The sequence below is a fragment of the Corylus avellana genome, chromosome 10 (assembly GCF_965113065.1).
Source record: "Corylus avellana chromosome 10, dhCorAvel1.hap1.2, whole genome shotgun sequence".
Lineage (NCBI taxonomy): Eukaryota > Viridiplantae > Streptophyta > Magnoliopsida > Fagales > Betulaceae > Corylus > Corylus avellana.
This window is the reverse complement of record NC_142499.1, coordinates 13,844,751-13,858,040: the sequence shown is the minus strand read 5'-3', so window position 1 is coordinate 13,858,040 and position 13,290 is coordinate 13,844,751. Positions and strand designations below refer to the sequence as shown.

Sequence of the window (13,290 nt, the reverse complement as noted above, 5' to 3'; positions counted from 1 at the left end):
ATAAGGTCTCGTTCTATTGCGAGTTGTTTTTTTTATTATTGATATTTTTGGACACAAAAAAACCACATGAGTGTGTGAGTGAGAGATGTTAGTAATTGGACCTCAATATACCTACAGTGGAGCTGGTTGTCCATATAATGCCAAGAGTTGTATCTCTTGGAATTTTAACTTCCATAACCAAGAATTGAGTCTCTTGGTTGGTTATAAATAATCCATGAGATGGAAGTTAAAACATCATATTATTCATTCAATCATTTCAAAATTTGAAATTCTGAATCTCACTCAATTCTCTCTTCTATTCTCTGTCGAATAGCATTTAGGTTGTGGACATACATGTTTTATTCTTGTAATAAAAGACCAAAGTTGAGTTCTTTCAAATTTGGACATGAGAGGTATCATTATACAATGTATAACACTTACCAAAAGATCATTGTTTGTGAGTTCTTGAAAAAAGGTCGAACCCTATGTTTTTTTATGTTTATGTTTTTACAACATAAATAAATGACTTGATTTGAACATGAGTGTGCTATTACAAAAATAACCTCATTAATTAAATTTCTAAATGTTGGATAGAAAATATTCGATTTGTAATGAGTCTTAGGGTGTGTTTGGGAGTGCGTTTTTTAAAAAATAATCTGCGATTTTAAACTAAATCGCAATTTTAGGGTGTTTGGGATTGCGATTTTAAAAACGTAAATTTTAAAATCGCAAAAAAATCTGCGATTTTCATAAGCTGATTAGATGGTGCTTATTTAAAAAAGTGCGAATTTAAAACAAAATCACGATTTCTATTAAAAAGATATTTGGCGCAATAGTTACCTTTTTTAAAACGGGAATGAAAAAAATACCAAGAATACCCACCTAAAATATATTTAAAACCCTTCCTTTCTCTTTTTTTCTGTCTTGTTCATCCTTATTGGTAATTTGGTCATGAAACCGCAATTATATGCTAATGTTATCCAAACACTGAATTGATAAAAAAAAGTACTTTTTAGTATGTTTTACCAAACGTCTGTGCGATTTTAAAAAGTAGCGATTTTAAAAACGCAATTTTTAAAATCGCACTTATTGAAATCGCACTCCCAAACGGGCCCTTATGGCTTACGTTTTAATAGGTGAGATTTTATATAAATACTTTACGATTTAATTCGAATTTATAATGTTAACATCACTCCCATAAAAGTAAAACAAAATAAAAAAATAAAAAATTTTGATTCTCAAGCAGGCTTAAGGGTTGAATTCAGGCATGGGGCGTCACAGCATATTCCATGAGCCAAAACAGAAAAGAAAAAGAACGAGAAAGAAATGGCTGTCGTGACTCGTGAGGCACGTGTATTTTATTTGTTTGTTTTGTCGTTAAGTTTTTGTTTTTCTTTCGGGGAAAAGAAATGCTAAAAAGGATATCTCTATCTTATTCTATCCTACTTGGTTGATTTTTTGGTACAATTTTTTATTTTTCTTTTTAAACAAGAGCAGATCTAGGTGCTGGTTACATCAGCGTAATGAAATATGAGTGAGAATTAGGTGTAGACTAAATGGTATAAACAAGGGCAGATCTAAATATTAAAAATGGTATTTAGTAAACTGTCCTACAAAGAAAATTGAAAGATAATTTTTATTAATACGTCATCTAAATTATATAACAGTCGAAGAGTAATGTTATGTAATACATACTTATTTTCTATCTACTCACATATTACTGAGCTAATGTGGCAATGTTCATCAACCCTTAATTTTTTTTATTTTTTATTTTTTATTTTATTTTAATGTTTTTAATAAAGGTTGATCAAATGGTTGATAGACACATTCACATCAACTCAGTAATATGAAATTGAGATAGAATGAGTATGTAGCATTACTCGACAATTTTATATCAGTCTATTAAATAACTTTATTTTTCAATTTTGTTTTTGTTTTTTGTTTTTAAACTAAATCGAAATTGTTACAATTTAGGCAAATAATACGAGTGTCTTAGTATAAGATTCAAGTGTCTAAATAAATTTTAAGGTTTTTTTTTTTTTTGAAGGGGAAGACATTTGATACCCATTCATTGATGAAAAGATCATGTGCAAAAGCTCTTACAAACAGAACAAAAAGCTCTGAAGCAAATTATAGGCAAAGCTACGAGGTTATAGACATTAAAGATACATATATTATAAATCTAACATTTAAGACCTATCAGTGACATCAATATTTGCTAACTCATAACTAGACTTCAATTTTAACAATAGATCTGATCCAGACAGATTCAATCCAATACATAAATAACTCTTATTCTTCGGCCCTGAGAGTAGAAGACCCCATGCCGAAACTCATCCTCCTCGACCCGATAATCAGGATACCGTTTACATCCACAACTCAAGGGTCTGGACCAAAAGGGAATACCTCATAAATCATCAAGTGAGCAGATCAAGAGAGAAGACATAGATTTATTACAAGAAAAAAAAAAAAAAAAAAAAAAAAAAAAGGCCGAAAACGAGCAAAGAAAAATTGGAAAAGAAATATAAAGAAAAAAAAAAACAAAAGTCAAAAAATTCACAAAAATAGAAAGCGACGCCGTTAGAAATAAATTTTATGTTGTTGACCACTTATGGATGCAAATAAATTTCATAGAATATTTCATTGCCGAAATTACCAAGAATTGGAACATATAATTGCGGTGCATCCTTATCGGCAAAAATTCCGCATGACAAAACCAGCAAACTGGGTGGCAATTTGGTCAATTCCCATCCTCGCGTGACCAACTCAGACCCAGAAAACCAGGGTCTGCCCAACCTCCAGTTTCCACAAAATCTTGGGGGCGGGAAGTTGAAAGAAGCACGCAATACTGCTTTTGCTTTTCCTCTTTCTTTTTTCTTTGCATTTTGCCCAAAACGGTTTCCTCTTTCAGATGGCCCCTGGTTTTGCTCTCTCTCTCTCTCTCTCTCTCTCTTTGTCTCTGTCTCTCTCCTTATATTTCAACCAACACCTTCCCCACCTCTCTCCACTGGTTTCCCTTTCTCCTTCTCAGATCTTTGCCTCTTTTGCACCCTTCTATTCTTGTCCAAGAGCTTCTTCTTTTTCACTCAAACATACCCATCTCTACTCTCAATCTTATGCGTTTCATCAAGGCAACGGAAAAACCTGGTTTTCTTCATTTCTGGCTTCTGGGTGTCGAGTAATCGTGGGTGTTACGGATTGGGTTTTTGTTTTGTAAGGCGAAGTTGATGTTGGTTGTCAAGGTTTGCTAGAGAAAAGCGTAAATCTTGTTTGACAGATATCGGGGAAATTGTGTTGCATTTGGAGGAATATTTGTTTCTTTAGCTGTCGGTGAGAATGGAGGCAGCGGTGGTGGAGCGGCGAAGAGACAGGGTTGGGCATGTTAAGAGGGTTGGGTATGTGAAGAAGAGTATTATTGGGAAGAGAAAATGCACGCGGAGGATTAAACGGCGGCCAGCGCAGGCGGTGGTCCCTATGGCGCTGCAGGAGCTGTTTCTTTCGTGCCTAGACGTGTTCAAAGGCCCCGGCACCGTTCCTCCTACTCACGATGTGCAGAAACTTCGCCACATTCTTGGTACGTTTTACATCCGGATTGGGTTCTCTTAAAATTATCTGTTGAAATTCGTAGCAATTTGTGAGAGATTCATGGAGTCAAATTGCTAGCAATTCAAGCAAGTTTTACTGTCTTGTGGTTTTTTGGATGTTAGATTCCAAAGAACAAAGATCCTCTACAATTCTAGAGGATCAAGTACTGAATTAGCTATGGTAGCTTTGTCTGTATCAAAGATACAATGTTGGAGATGATTATATATAGTAATTGCATGGTGAAGATAATGTCGTTTTCCCCTTTTGGGCAGGCTAGGTATTTAATGTCCTTTTTCTAAACTAGCCTTTTATCATGCTGTAGACAATATGAAGCCAGAGGATGTGGGGCTAAGTAGCGAGCTGCAGTTCTTTAGACCTACAAATGTGCTCAATGCGGATTCAAGGGTCACGTACACAACCATATACAAGTGTGATAACTTTTCGGTAAGACTAGCCTGCTCTGCTCCTGTTGGCTCAAAATATTCTTTCTGTGTGCTTCATAAACTCAAAATTAGGCTGATGAATCATCCACTTGCTTTTGTACCTAAAAAAGAAAAGGAATACTTCATATTTTGGTGTAAATCATTTATGGTTGTTTTTAGAAGATTAATGTTAATACTACACTCCATTTCACTTGCCTGATGTGAATCGTTCTTCAAAAATAAGAAAATTCAAGAGCTGATGATGGCATTGGTCCATTGGCCCAGTGAGATCGGGATGAGATAAGAGTGGAGTATGAAGCATTTTCAATTTTTTTTTTTTTTAAAAAAAAAATTATTATTTTTTTTAATCTATAGTCAAATGGTTTATATGTGTCCTTGTTACTCTTTCCTTGTGCAGTTGTGCATATTCTTTCTCCCGGCAACTGGTGTAATTCCCCTTCACAACCATCCAGGAATGACTGTTTTTAGTAAGCTTCTACTGGGAACAATGCACATCAAGTCATATGATTGGGTTGATCCTATCGATTTGTATGGCACTGTAACATCCTCTCAATGTGAGTGGCTCTCTTTCTCTCTTTCTCCATGTAAATTGTGTGGAAAGATGTGGTGGTTTTAAACTCAAGTAGCATGTTTTTGCAGTGAGATTGGCGAAGTTGAAAGCTGACAGTGTCTTCACAGCCCCCTGCGACACTTCAGTATTATATCCAACAACTGGGGGGAACATCCATGCGTTCACCGCCATAACACCATGTGCGGTGCTTGATGTTATGGGGCCTCCTTATTCTAATGAAGATGGTCGAGATTGCTCATTTTATAAAGATTATCCCTGCACTACCTCAAGTAAGTCAAACTCTTGCTTAAAAGCTGATGAACCAATCGACAAACAAAGGCCAAGAAATAGGTGCCTTAGAAACTTTATTTATTTTTTATTTTTTTCCTTGAGGAGGTTATATTTTTGCAAATTGTTTACCCTCACACCATACCTTTCACCAAATTGTTCCTAGACACGCACACACATACACAAACATTTTTCTTTAACATTTTGAAACAAAAATTCTTTTTAAAGGCAACCCATTTAAATCCTAGTCAATCTTCCTTCAATTGTTGTTGTTAAAAAAAAACACACACACACAATTATTACGTCATTTTATTGGAACAAATGAGAACACAATTTCTTAACAGCATTATGTTAGTTTAGAGAGCAATGGCTTACCATATTAGTGGGAGGCAGTATTGCATGCTGTAATACATGGAATGCTTCATAATATTTTAGTAAACTATGCTTTGGAATGTTGGTCACTTGGTTGTGCCTCAATGGTGTTAAATATGTGCCACTTGCTGGGGGCACATATGATGAATGTGCAGAATGTCGGTAGCCGTTGGTGCCATACAATGCATTGGCTGCAGTGCAGTTTTTGTTGATAAAAAAATAAAATAAAATGGTAGCAACAGAATAGTGGATGCAATAATATATAAACAAATGAAAATTTCTTTATGGTTGGAGCCTCACAGGAATAAGATATGAGAAGGAATACAAGCTTGTGATGAACTTGGGTCTTTACCATTAATGTAATTTGGTTTTCAATTATATTGTTGCAGATGGAAATTCGACTGTGAAATCAGAGGAGGCTGACTCTTACGGATGGTTGGAGGAGATTGAAGTGCCAGAGAACTCACAAATGGATGGAATTGAATATATGGGTCCTCAGGTTATTGAGCCTAGCTGTTAGCTGTTCCATGTGTGACCAGAAAGCAAACCCCCCCCCAACCCAAATTTGCTTTCTATTCAATTTTTTTTTTATTCCTTTTCTGTCTCTCTTGTGTTGCTCAATTTAGCTATGCTGATTGTAGAAAGGCCTTGTTTGTATGTATTTTTGTTATTTTGTTCTCAAGATAAATACATTAACAAACAATTAAAAACCACATAATGTTCCTCAAAAAAAAAAAATAATAAATAAATAAAACAGTTTTTACTTTTATGTCATGTTAGAATATATATATAAAATGGCAGTTAAACTACCTACCCTCTCCTTGTGTTTTTTATTTTATTATTATTTATATTTTATATCTGGTTTAAAAAGCGATTGGAGTGAGGATAGGTAAAGAGAGGCTCTAGTGTCCCGAGTTCACATTGAAACGACAAAATGGAATCGTGGACACAAAAATGCATCACTTTCGCCAACCCACCCAAGGGAACAAGCCAATGGTAAGCTCACAAATTTATACGTATTACCTGGCATTGATGCTCTTGGCTTTGGAATCATGATATCATCCACCGTTTTAATGACGTCACCACAACCCTAGCCCATAGTCCACTGCTCTTTCTCTTCTCTTGCCTGAGCTCATTTTTGGGCCATAATAGTGGAGTCCTGCTATCAAGCTGCCAAGAGTCAGACAAGTGTCTGCCAAAGTTTGATGTGGCTTTATGACAAAAAAAAAAAAAAAAAATTGTAGAAAAATCTCTCTTCCTAGTCTTGCTAGATTTTGTTTTTGTTTTTTTTTTGTTTTTTGTTAAATTTTTATAAGTTAATATTTAATTTCTAATGCCTCAAAATTTAATTTTTGATTTAAAACTAAAACCTATGGGTGGAAGGTTAACCCTTTAGGGATGGTATCACTTAAAAGGGATTTTATCATCGTAAATTTAGTGCTAATACCTCAAATTTAAATTTTCTTTTAATATCTCTCTTCTCCAATTAAAAAAAAAAAAAAAAAAAAAAAAAAGAAGAAAAGATCATGTCTGACGCTTGAAGTAGCCGAAAATCTCAACTCATAATAGTGTCCTGTTAAGAGTACATGTTCCCTAGAGAGAACATATAGATAAACTAGGTTTGAGACTTTGTGGTACCACGCTTGTCTTAAGAGCATCTTGGACAGAAATAAGTAAAATAGCTATTGAAAAAGTACACATTTTTTTTGTACCTACTATTTTTTCATACACACTCCAACAGATTCTCTATTTTACTGTTTACTTTCTTTAAATATTATTTTGTGTGTGAAAGAAAGAGGAAGAGAGGGAGAGTAAAAGAAAGAAAGTGAGAGAAAACAAATAATAAACAAAGTTTATAGTGTGAAAAGTGAATGGGCTAATCGGCCTATTTATTGTTCATACTAAATGAAAAAAAAACTTAAGTTGACTATTCTAAAGCACCCATAATGGTCATATTTGACTATTATTAGAAATTTCACTATTCTTTTGGAGATGCTCTTAACCTTAGAGCATGTTTGAGATTATGGTGAAAAATAGAATTTTTGAATATAGAGTTTTTGCCAGTATGAAAAGTACTACTACTAAAAAGCTATTTACATATTTAGTAACGACATGTGTTAAGTGTTTGTTTTTTATGTTACTCATGTTTGGTAACAAAACTAAAAAAGTGCTTTTAGTTGCAAAAATGACAATAAAAGATATGTAATTTTTTTTTTTTTTTCATTTTATAGTAACATTTTTATGTAAAAATCGTTAATGTTAACTATTTTTTTTAAAATTATTTATGTAACAAAACGTCAACATTTTCTTTCTTTTGTACTTATATGTAGTAAAAAGTAATGTCCATCATTTTCTTTCTTTCTTTTTTTTGTATTTAGGGTACATTTGGAATTACAATTTCACAAGAATAATTTGTGTTTTTAAAAGATATCGCAAAAGCTAACGCATTTGGCATTGCGATTTAAAAAGCACTTAATCTAAAATAGAAAAACATCTGTAATTTTTTTTAAGCAGACTAATTGGTGCTTATTTGAAAAAGCGCAAATTTAAACCAAAATCAAAATTTTGCATAACAAATATTTGATAAAAAAAAAAAATTAACATATTTTACCAAACTCTTTTACGATTTTTAAAAGTTGTGATTTCAAAAGCACAATTTTTAAAAAAGCAGTTTTTAAAATTGCACTTATTAAAACCACAATCTCAAACGAACCCTTATTTTGAACAAAATGTCAAAAACAGGTATTTCTCCGATATAAATAAACTTTAAATACAAAACCATAATAATAATAAACAAAAATAAAGAAACATGAATGTGCAATAATTAACACACTTACATCATTAAAATCAGAATATATAATTTGTCAAAAGCAGCATCAAAACACTTCAAAGTATTTAACACAAAAAAGAACATAAAAAAAAGATCATTACAACATTTAACGAGATCCTTACAACATTTTAAATAGTTTATAATAAAATAACATAAAAACAGAACAACATCAACGGGTCATTAGTAGATTAGCAATATGATCATACTAAATGTTCATAAAATTTTCACTGGATGTCTCTTATTGTTGTATGCTTGACTCATCTTATGTTTCGTCATCGCCTGTACTTTCAGTAAGTAGTAAATCTTCATCATCATCTGTAACGCCTCCAAATTTGGCATTGACCAGTCTGGTAGGGTTACTGGCAATTATCTCAGTTTAGCTAACTGGTAGCTAAATGGGGAATTGCCACTCTAAGCATAATCAGAGTTAATGCATAAGAAGGTGAAATAAATATGAGATGTCTAATAACCATAATGAAACATGTAATATCCTCAAAACACAGACACATCAACTAATAGAAATAGTATCTTAAGCAAATCTGATAACAATGTGTAGATCTTTTCTTAAGCAAGGTCCGTAGTGGCAACCATGCCACTTTTTGGTTCTACAAACAAGTTTCCAACAAGATGTAATAACCGCGTAAGTCTAACGACTTAGTAAGTAAACCTCAAAATTGGTTCATGAGCCAGTTATTATAGAATTAAACATGCAGTTTGTCAAGAATTGGTAAGAGGTGGTCTCTATCAATACATCGTAAAATATTGTTTTCTTGACGGAAAATGGTGTACTTCCAGCGGTAATCGCCTAAGTAGTTTTAATGTAGAAAACTAATGCTTTATAGGTCATAACTACTATATATGGTCTACCGGAGATAGTACCCATTCTCAGCAACGTTGACATTGTGCCGAGGGACCTGTAATATAATGCTGGTGCCCCGACCATTGTACGCTACTGTCCATAACACTAGTAACCTGATCAAGTTCGACCTCGGGTGGCCCACGCTACTAATGATGTACGTCTTGTAGTGACCTGCCTGTTAAGGCTACGCCGGTCAGGAAATAACCATTAGATCTAAGGCTCTTATATCACATTCACATACAATTTGACCACAGAATCCAATTTATATAGTAAACTCATGCCCATTATACCATATGTATTGGTGTACCATGTCATACAATGCATCTTATCAACCAATTATTAAAGCAGTCACCAAGTTGTACAAAAACATAGACATGCTCATATCATATGCTTGCTCAATCAGCTGACATATCGCACGTTTTTAAGGAAAGTGGTCATAAGTGTTTACTTACCTCGTGTGCTCGCTTAAGTCCTCCGACATCACAAATCCCTACTATAACGAAATACGATACATCGTTACACGTAGTACTAGAGAACTTCTACAATTAACGTATTAGGTCTTGTCTAACGAAAAGGGGTCATTAAAGCCCTAAGATTACACATTTGGAGCTAAAGGCGAACACCTTGCTCCCTAGGCGAACACTTGGGCTCGAAAGCGAACGTTCGGCCAGTGAGTTAAGACTCTCGGCTGGAAACTTCAAACTGTGTTTTTAGGCTTCTATCTAAACCTAGGGTTGATATATCTCACCCTAGGCTACTAATGAACACATGCAACGTATCAAAACACGTTAGTCAAGGATTCTTAAGAAATCAAAAGGGGTGTTTAAAACTTCGGAAAACATTTCTTCCTCTTTTAAGAAATGGGCACATTACTCAATAGGCCTCTTTAGAACTTAAAATACTTATGAAAAATAGTAAGAGCAACATGAAGGCTTATGAAAATGAACAAGAGGTTACCTTTAGAGGATGGCAAGGAACCAAGGTCTCCTTCTTCTCTCTCCAAAGCACTCCTCACACTAATATTAGGGCTTTCTGAAGTTATGGGAGGCTGAGCATCGAAGAATATAGTTTATACAGGGGCTTGGGGCATGCCTTGCTCTGAAAAGGTGGAGAATGTGTTAAAATTGCTTTTTAGAGTTGTCAGCGAACGTTCGGGTACTATTTGGGCGAACGTTCGGGGTACTATTACACATTGGATAAAAGGGTTTAGGCGTATGTTCTGGGGTATTGCCCATTGGCTGAAAGACTGGTCAACAAATGCTCGTGGTGGTCCCCCTAGTGTACGTGCGACTATAGTTTAGGTGCGTATGTTCAGGTGGTCCCCTAGTGTACGCTCGGTCAGTGAAGGGTCGTTTTGGGTTTTGTCTTAAAAAGGCTAAAGGGGTTAGGCTACTAATAAAGAGTTTTGGTCTTTTGGTTTATAAACCTTCTTTTATGAAAACATTAACCATTTTTGTAGTAAATCATTGATCTTTTAAAACGAGTGTTTTTGTTAGGGTATTACATCATCATAAGGTTGGAACTCAGCATCTTTTATTGCATGCTTCCTAATGAAGTTATGAAGAGCCATAGACGCCACCACGATTTTCACTTGTTTATCATAAGGAAAATTTGGTATGCTATGCAATATCTTCCACTTATTTTTCTAAACTCCAAATGTTCTTTCAATAGTGCATCTAAATAATGAATGTGCATGATTCAAAATTTCATGCATACCCCTTAGTTGGCTTCCGCAATGAAAGTTTGGTAGATGATACCGTTTCCTTTTGTATGGCCCCAAGTATCCCTTCATGTGAGGATATCCTGTATTTACCAAGTAATACTTGTCTGCAAACAATATACGAATAACGATCATTGAAAATATTGAAAAGTGTATTTTTTTTAATTTATAATTCATAATTATTATTTTTATTAAATAAAAACCTCTAGGTGAGTGTGAAAATCGCAATTCTTCTTTTCGAATAGCTTCCAAAAAAATACGTGTATCATGTGCAATACCTTCCTTACTAGCCCAAACAAAGATGAAACACATATGAAAATCACAAACAACCATAGCATTCTGAGTATGAGTCCATTCGCCCAATATATGAAAATCACAACAACATGAATCTCAGTAGTATATATGTCAAGATAATCTTCTAGCATTTTTTCAGTCCAAACTTGTAACGCCCCCAAAATTGGCCTTGACCAGCCTAGCAGGTTTATTGGCAATTACCACAGTTTAACCAACTGATGGCTAAATGGGGAACCATCCCTTTAAGCATCTTCAAAGTTAGTGCATAGGAAGGTGAAATAAATTTGAGAAGTGTATAATCATTACAAATGCAAGTATAATCCTCAAATCAAAGACATAGAGCAACTAACAATAATATAAAACAAACCTGATAACAGTATGAAAATCTTAAAGCAAAGTCTGCAGTAACAACAACACCGCTCTTAGATTCTATAAACAAGCTCCCTATAAGAGTAATAACTGCGTAAGTCTAACGACTTAGTAAGTGTACCTCACAATTGTGTATGACATGAGCTCATTATTACTAAGCAGAAATAAATGTGCCATTTTTGGTAAACGTAAAAAAGGAGGTGTTGTCTCTGTTAATACACCTTGAAAATATCATTTGGTTTGATAAAGGGTATTGTACTCCCAGCGGCAATCGCCTATGTGTTTTAATGTATAAAATTAATGCTTTATAGGTCGTAACTATCATATATGGTCTACTCGAGAAATTACCCCTTCTCGGTAGGGTTGGCGCTATCCTGAGGGACCTGTAATACAATGCTGGTGCCACGACCATTGTACACTACTACCATCCATAACACTAGCAGCCCGACCAGGTCTGACCTCGGGTGGCCCACACTACTAATGATGTACATCTTGTAGTGACCAACCATTAGACAATGGCTGCGTCGGTCACGAATAACCATTGGATCCAACCCATATTGTTGTGAAATTTTAATGTACTCGCAAGTGCCTGAATCGTTTTGCAATATAGTGTTGCAAGTACAAGGTCGAACCCACAGAGAATATGGTTTATGAAAACCAACTATATCTAAACCAATTAAATCTTAACCTAGTTTCGAAAGATGAGTGATTTTTGAATATAAAATCAAAAGCATAAACTAAATAAAATGAAATTAATCAAATTTAGCACTAAGGTTTTGGAATCTAGACCCACCAAATCATAGCAACATATTCTCATGGTCATCAATATATCCGAAAATTCTCAACATAAAAACCTATGTATGTTCTACTTTGCTTCAAAGAATTAATTAAATCATCCAATTAATCCGTTCTTGGCACAAATCACAAAAGATACCCAATTTAAATTAAATCATCCAATGTATCTGTTTGCATAACAAATCACAAAGGATATCCAATTTAAACCAAATCATCAAATGTATCTGTAGAACGAAACACAATGAATATCCAATGTTTTGATAAATGAAGACCCAAGCAAATCAATTAATAGAAACTATCTCAAATCACAAGAAAAACTTGATTGAACTCATATCCAAGAATGATCTCACTAATTGAATTGAAGTAGAACAGTTAAAACAACAAAACTCATAAATTCAGAAACTATCAACTTTCATTAAAATATGGTTGCTCTTCATTGGTGAGGCTTCATCCTCAACCTCAGTTGAGGAATTAGCTACACATAACTATGAAAATAAATCCTAAACATAAAAGAAAAACTAAGCTAAAGGTAGTGATGGTGTGAAATTTTCGTCCTCTGCCTCCAGCCTTCCTTTTCTCTAATTTCTCTTGCTTTTTATAGAGCTTTCTAGGGTTTTTCTAGGGTTTTGTCCTAAAAACGGCACTAAGCTGGAACTGGTAAGTACGCTTGATCGCATGGCCGGTGGGCTCGAGCGCACTCGTGCATGCGTTTTCCCTCCTGTGGTGCCAGCTCTTGAGCGTTGGTGGCTTGTCTATGGGCACGGGTACACTCAAGCGCAACCTCGCTAGGCTCAAGCGCAAATGCGCTTGAGCGTAGGGTTGTGCGCTTGATCCCTCTTCCTTGGTGGCTTTCTTCCCAACTTTGTATTTTTCACCTTAAATCCGCAGTTTTTCCTTTAGGAACCTACAAAACCCTAAAATCATAAAACTAACACAAAACATTAGATTATAATACGGCTAAAGGATTAACAAATGCAAATTAAGGGACTCAAATATGCACTATTTGGCACTCATCAAACACCCCCAAGCTTACATATTGCTAGTCCCTTAGCAATACAAAACTAAAAAAATAAAATGAAAACATGACACATAAATCCTATTTCGTGGGAGATACGATTGCATTTGGCATATGCAACAAGCTATTTAAGCCCCTATGCATCCCTAGTGGACGAGTGAAGTCTGGTGAGGGTTTAATAGAAATGATAC

At 34.7% G+C, this 13,290-nt stretch overlaps 1 protein-coding gene across 1 annotated transcript; it reads left to right on the top strand.

Annotated features, from left to right (window-relative positions):
• Positions 1-2,722: 2,722 nt before the first annotated feature.
• Positions 2,723-5,945, top strand: LOC132192054 (plant cysteine oxidase 2). Its single transcript, XM_059607246.2, has 5 exons — positions 2,723-3,553; positions 3,887-4,008; positions 4,405-4,561; positions 4,647-4,847; positions 5,607-5,945. Exons 1-5 carry the CDS (start codon positions 3,316-3,318, stop codon positions 5,735-5,737), a joined length of 849 nt encoding a protein of 282 aa, XP_059463229.2. The 5' UTR covers positions 2,723-3,315; the 3' UTR covers positions 5,738-5,945.
• Positions 5,946-13,290: the final 7,345 nt, after the last annotated feature.

Bases quoted from the DNA above. Each gene is read 5' to 3' on its own strand.
- LOC132192054 (XM_059607246.2), top strand. From the start codon at position 3,316: ATGGAGGCAGCGGTGGTGGAGCGGCGAAGAGACAGGGTTGGGCATGTT. The intron at 4,009-4,404 runs GTAAGACTAGCC...TTCCTTGTGCAG, and splicing joins ACAAGTGTGATAACTTTTCG to TTGTGCATATTCTTTCTCCC. The intron at 4,848-5,606 runs GTAAGTCAAACT...ATATTGTTGCAG, and splicing joins TTATCCCTGCACTACCTCAA to ATGGAAATTCGACTGTGAAA.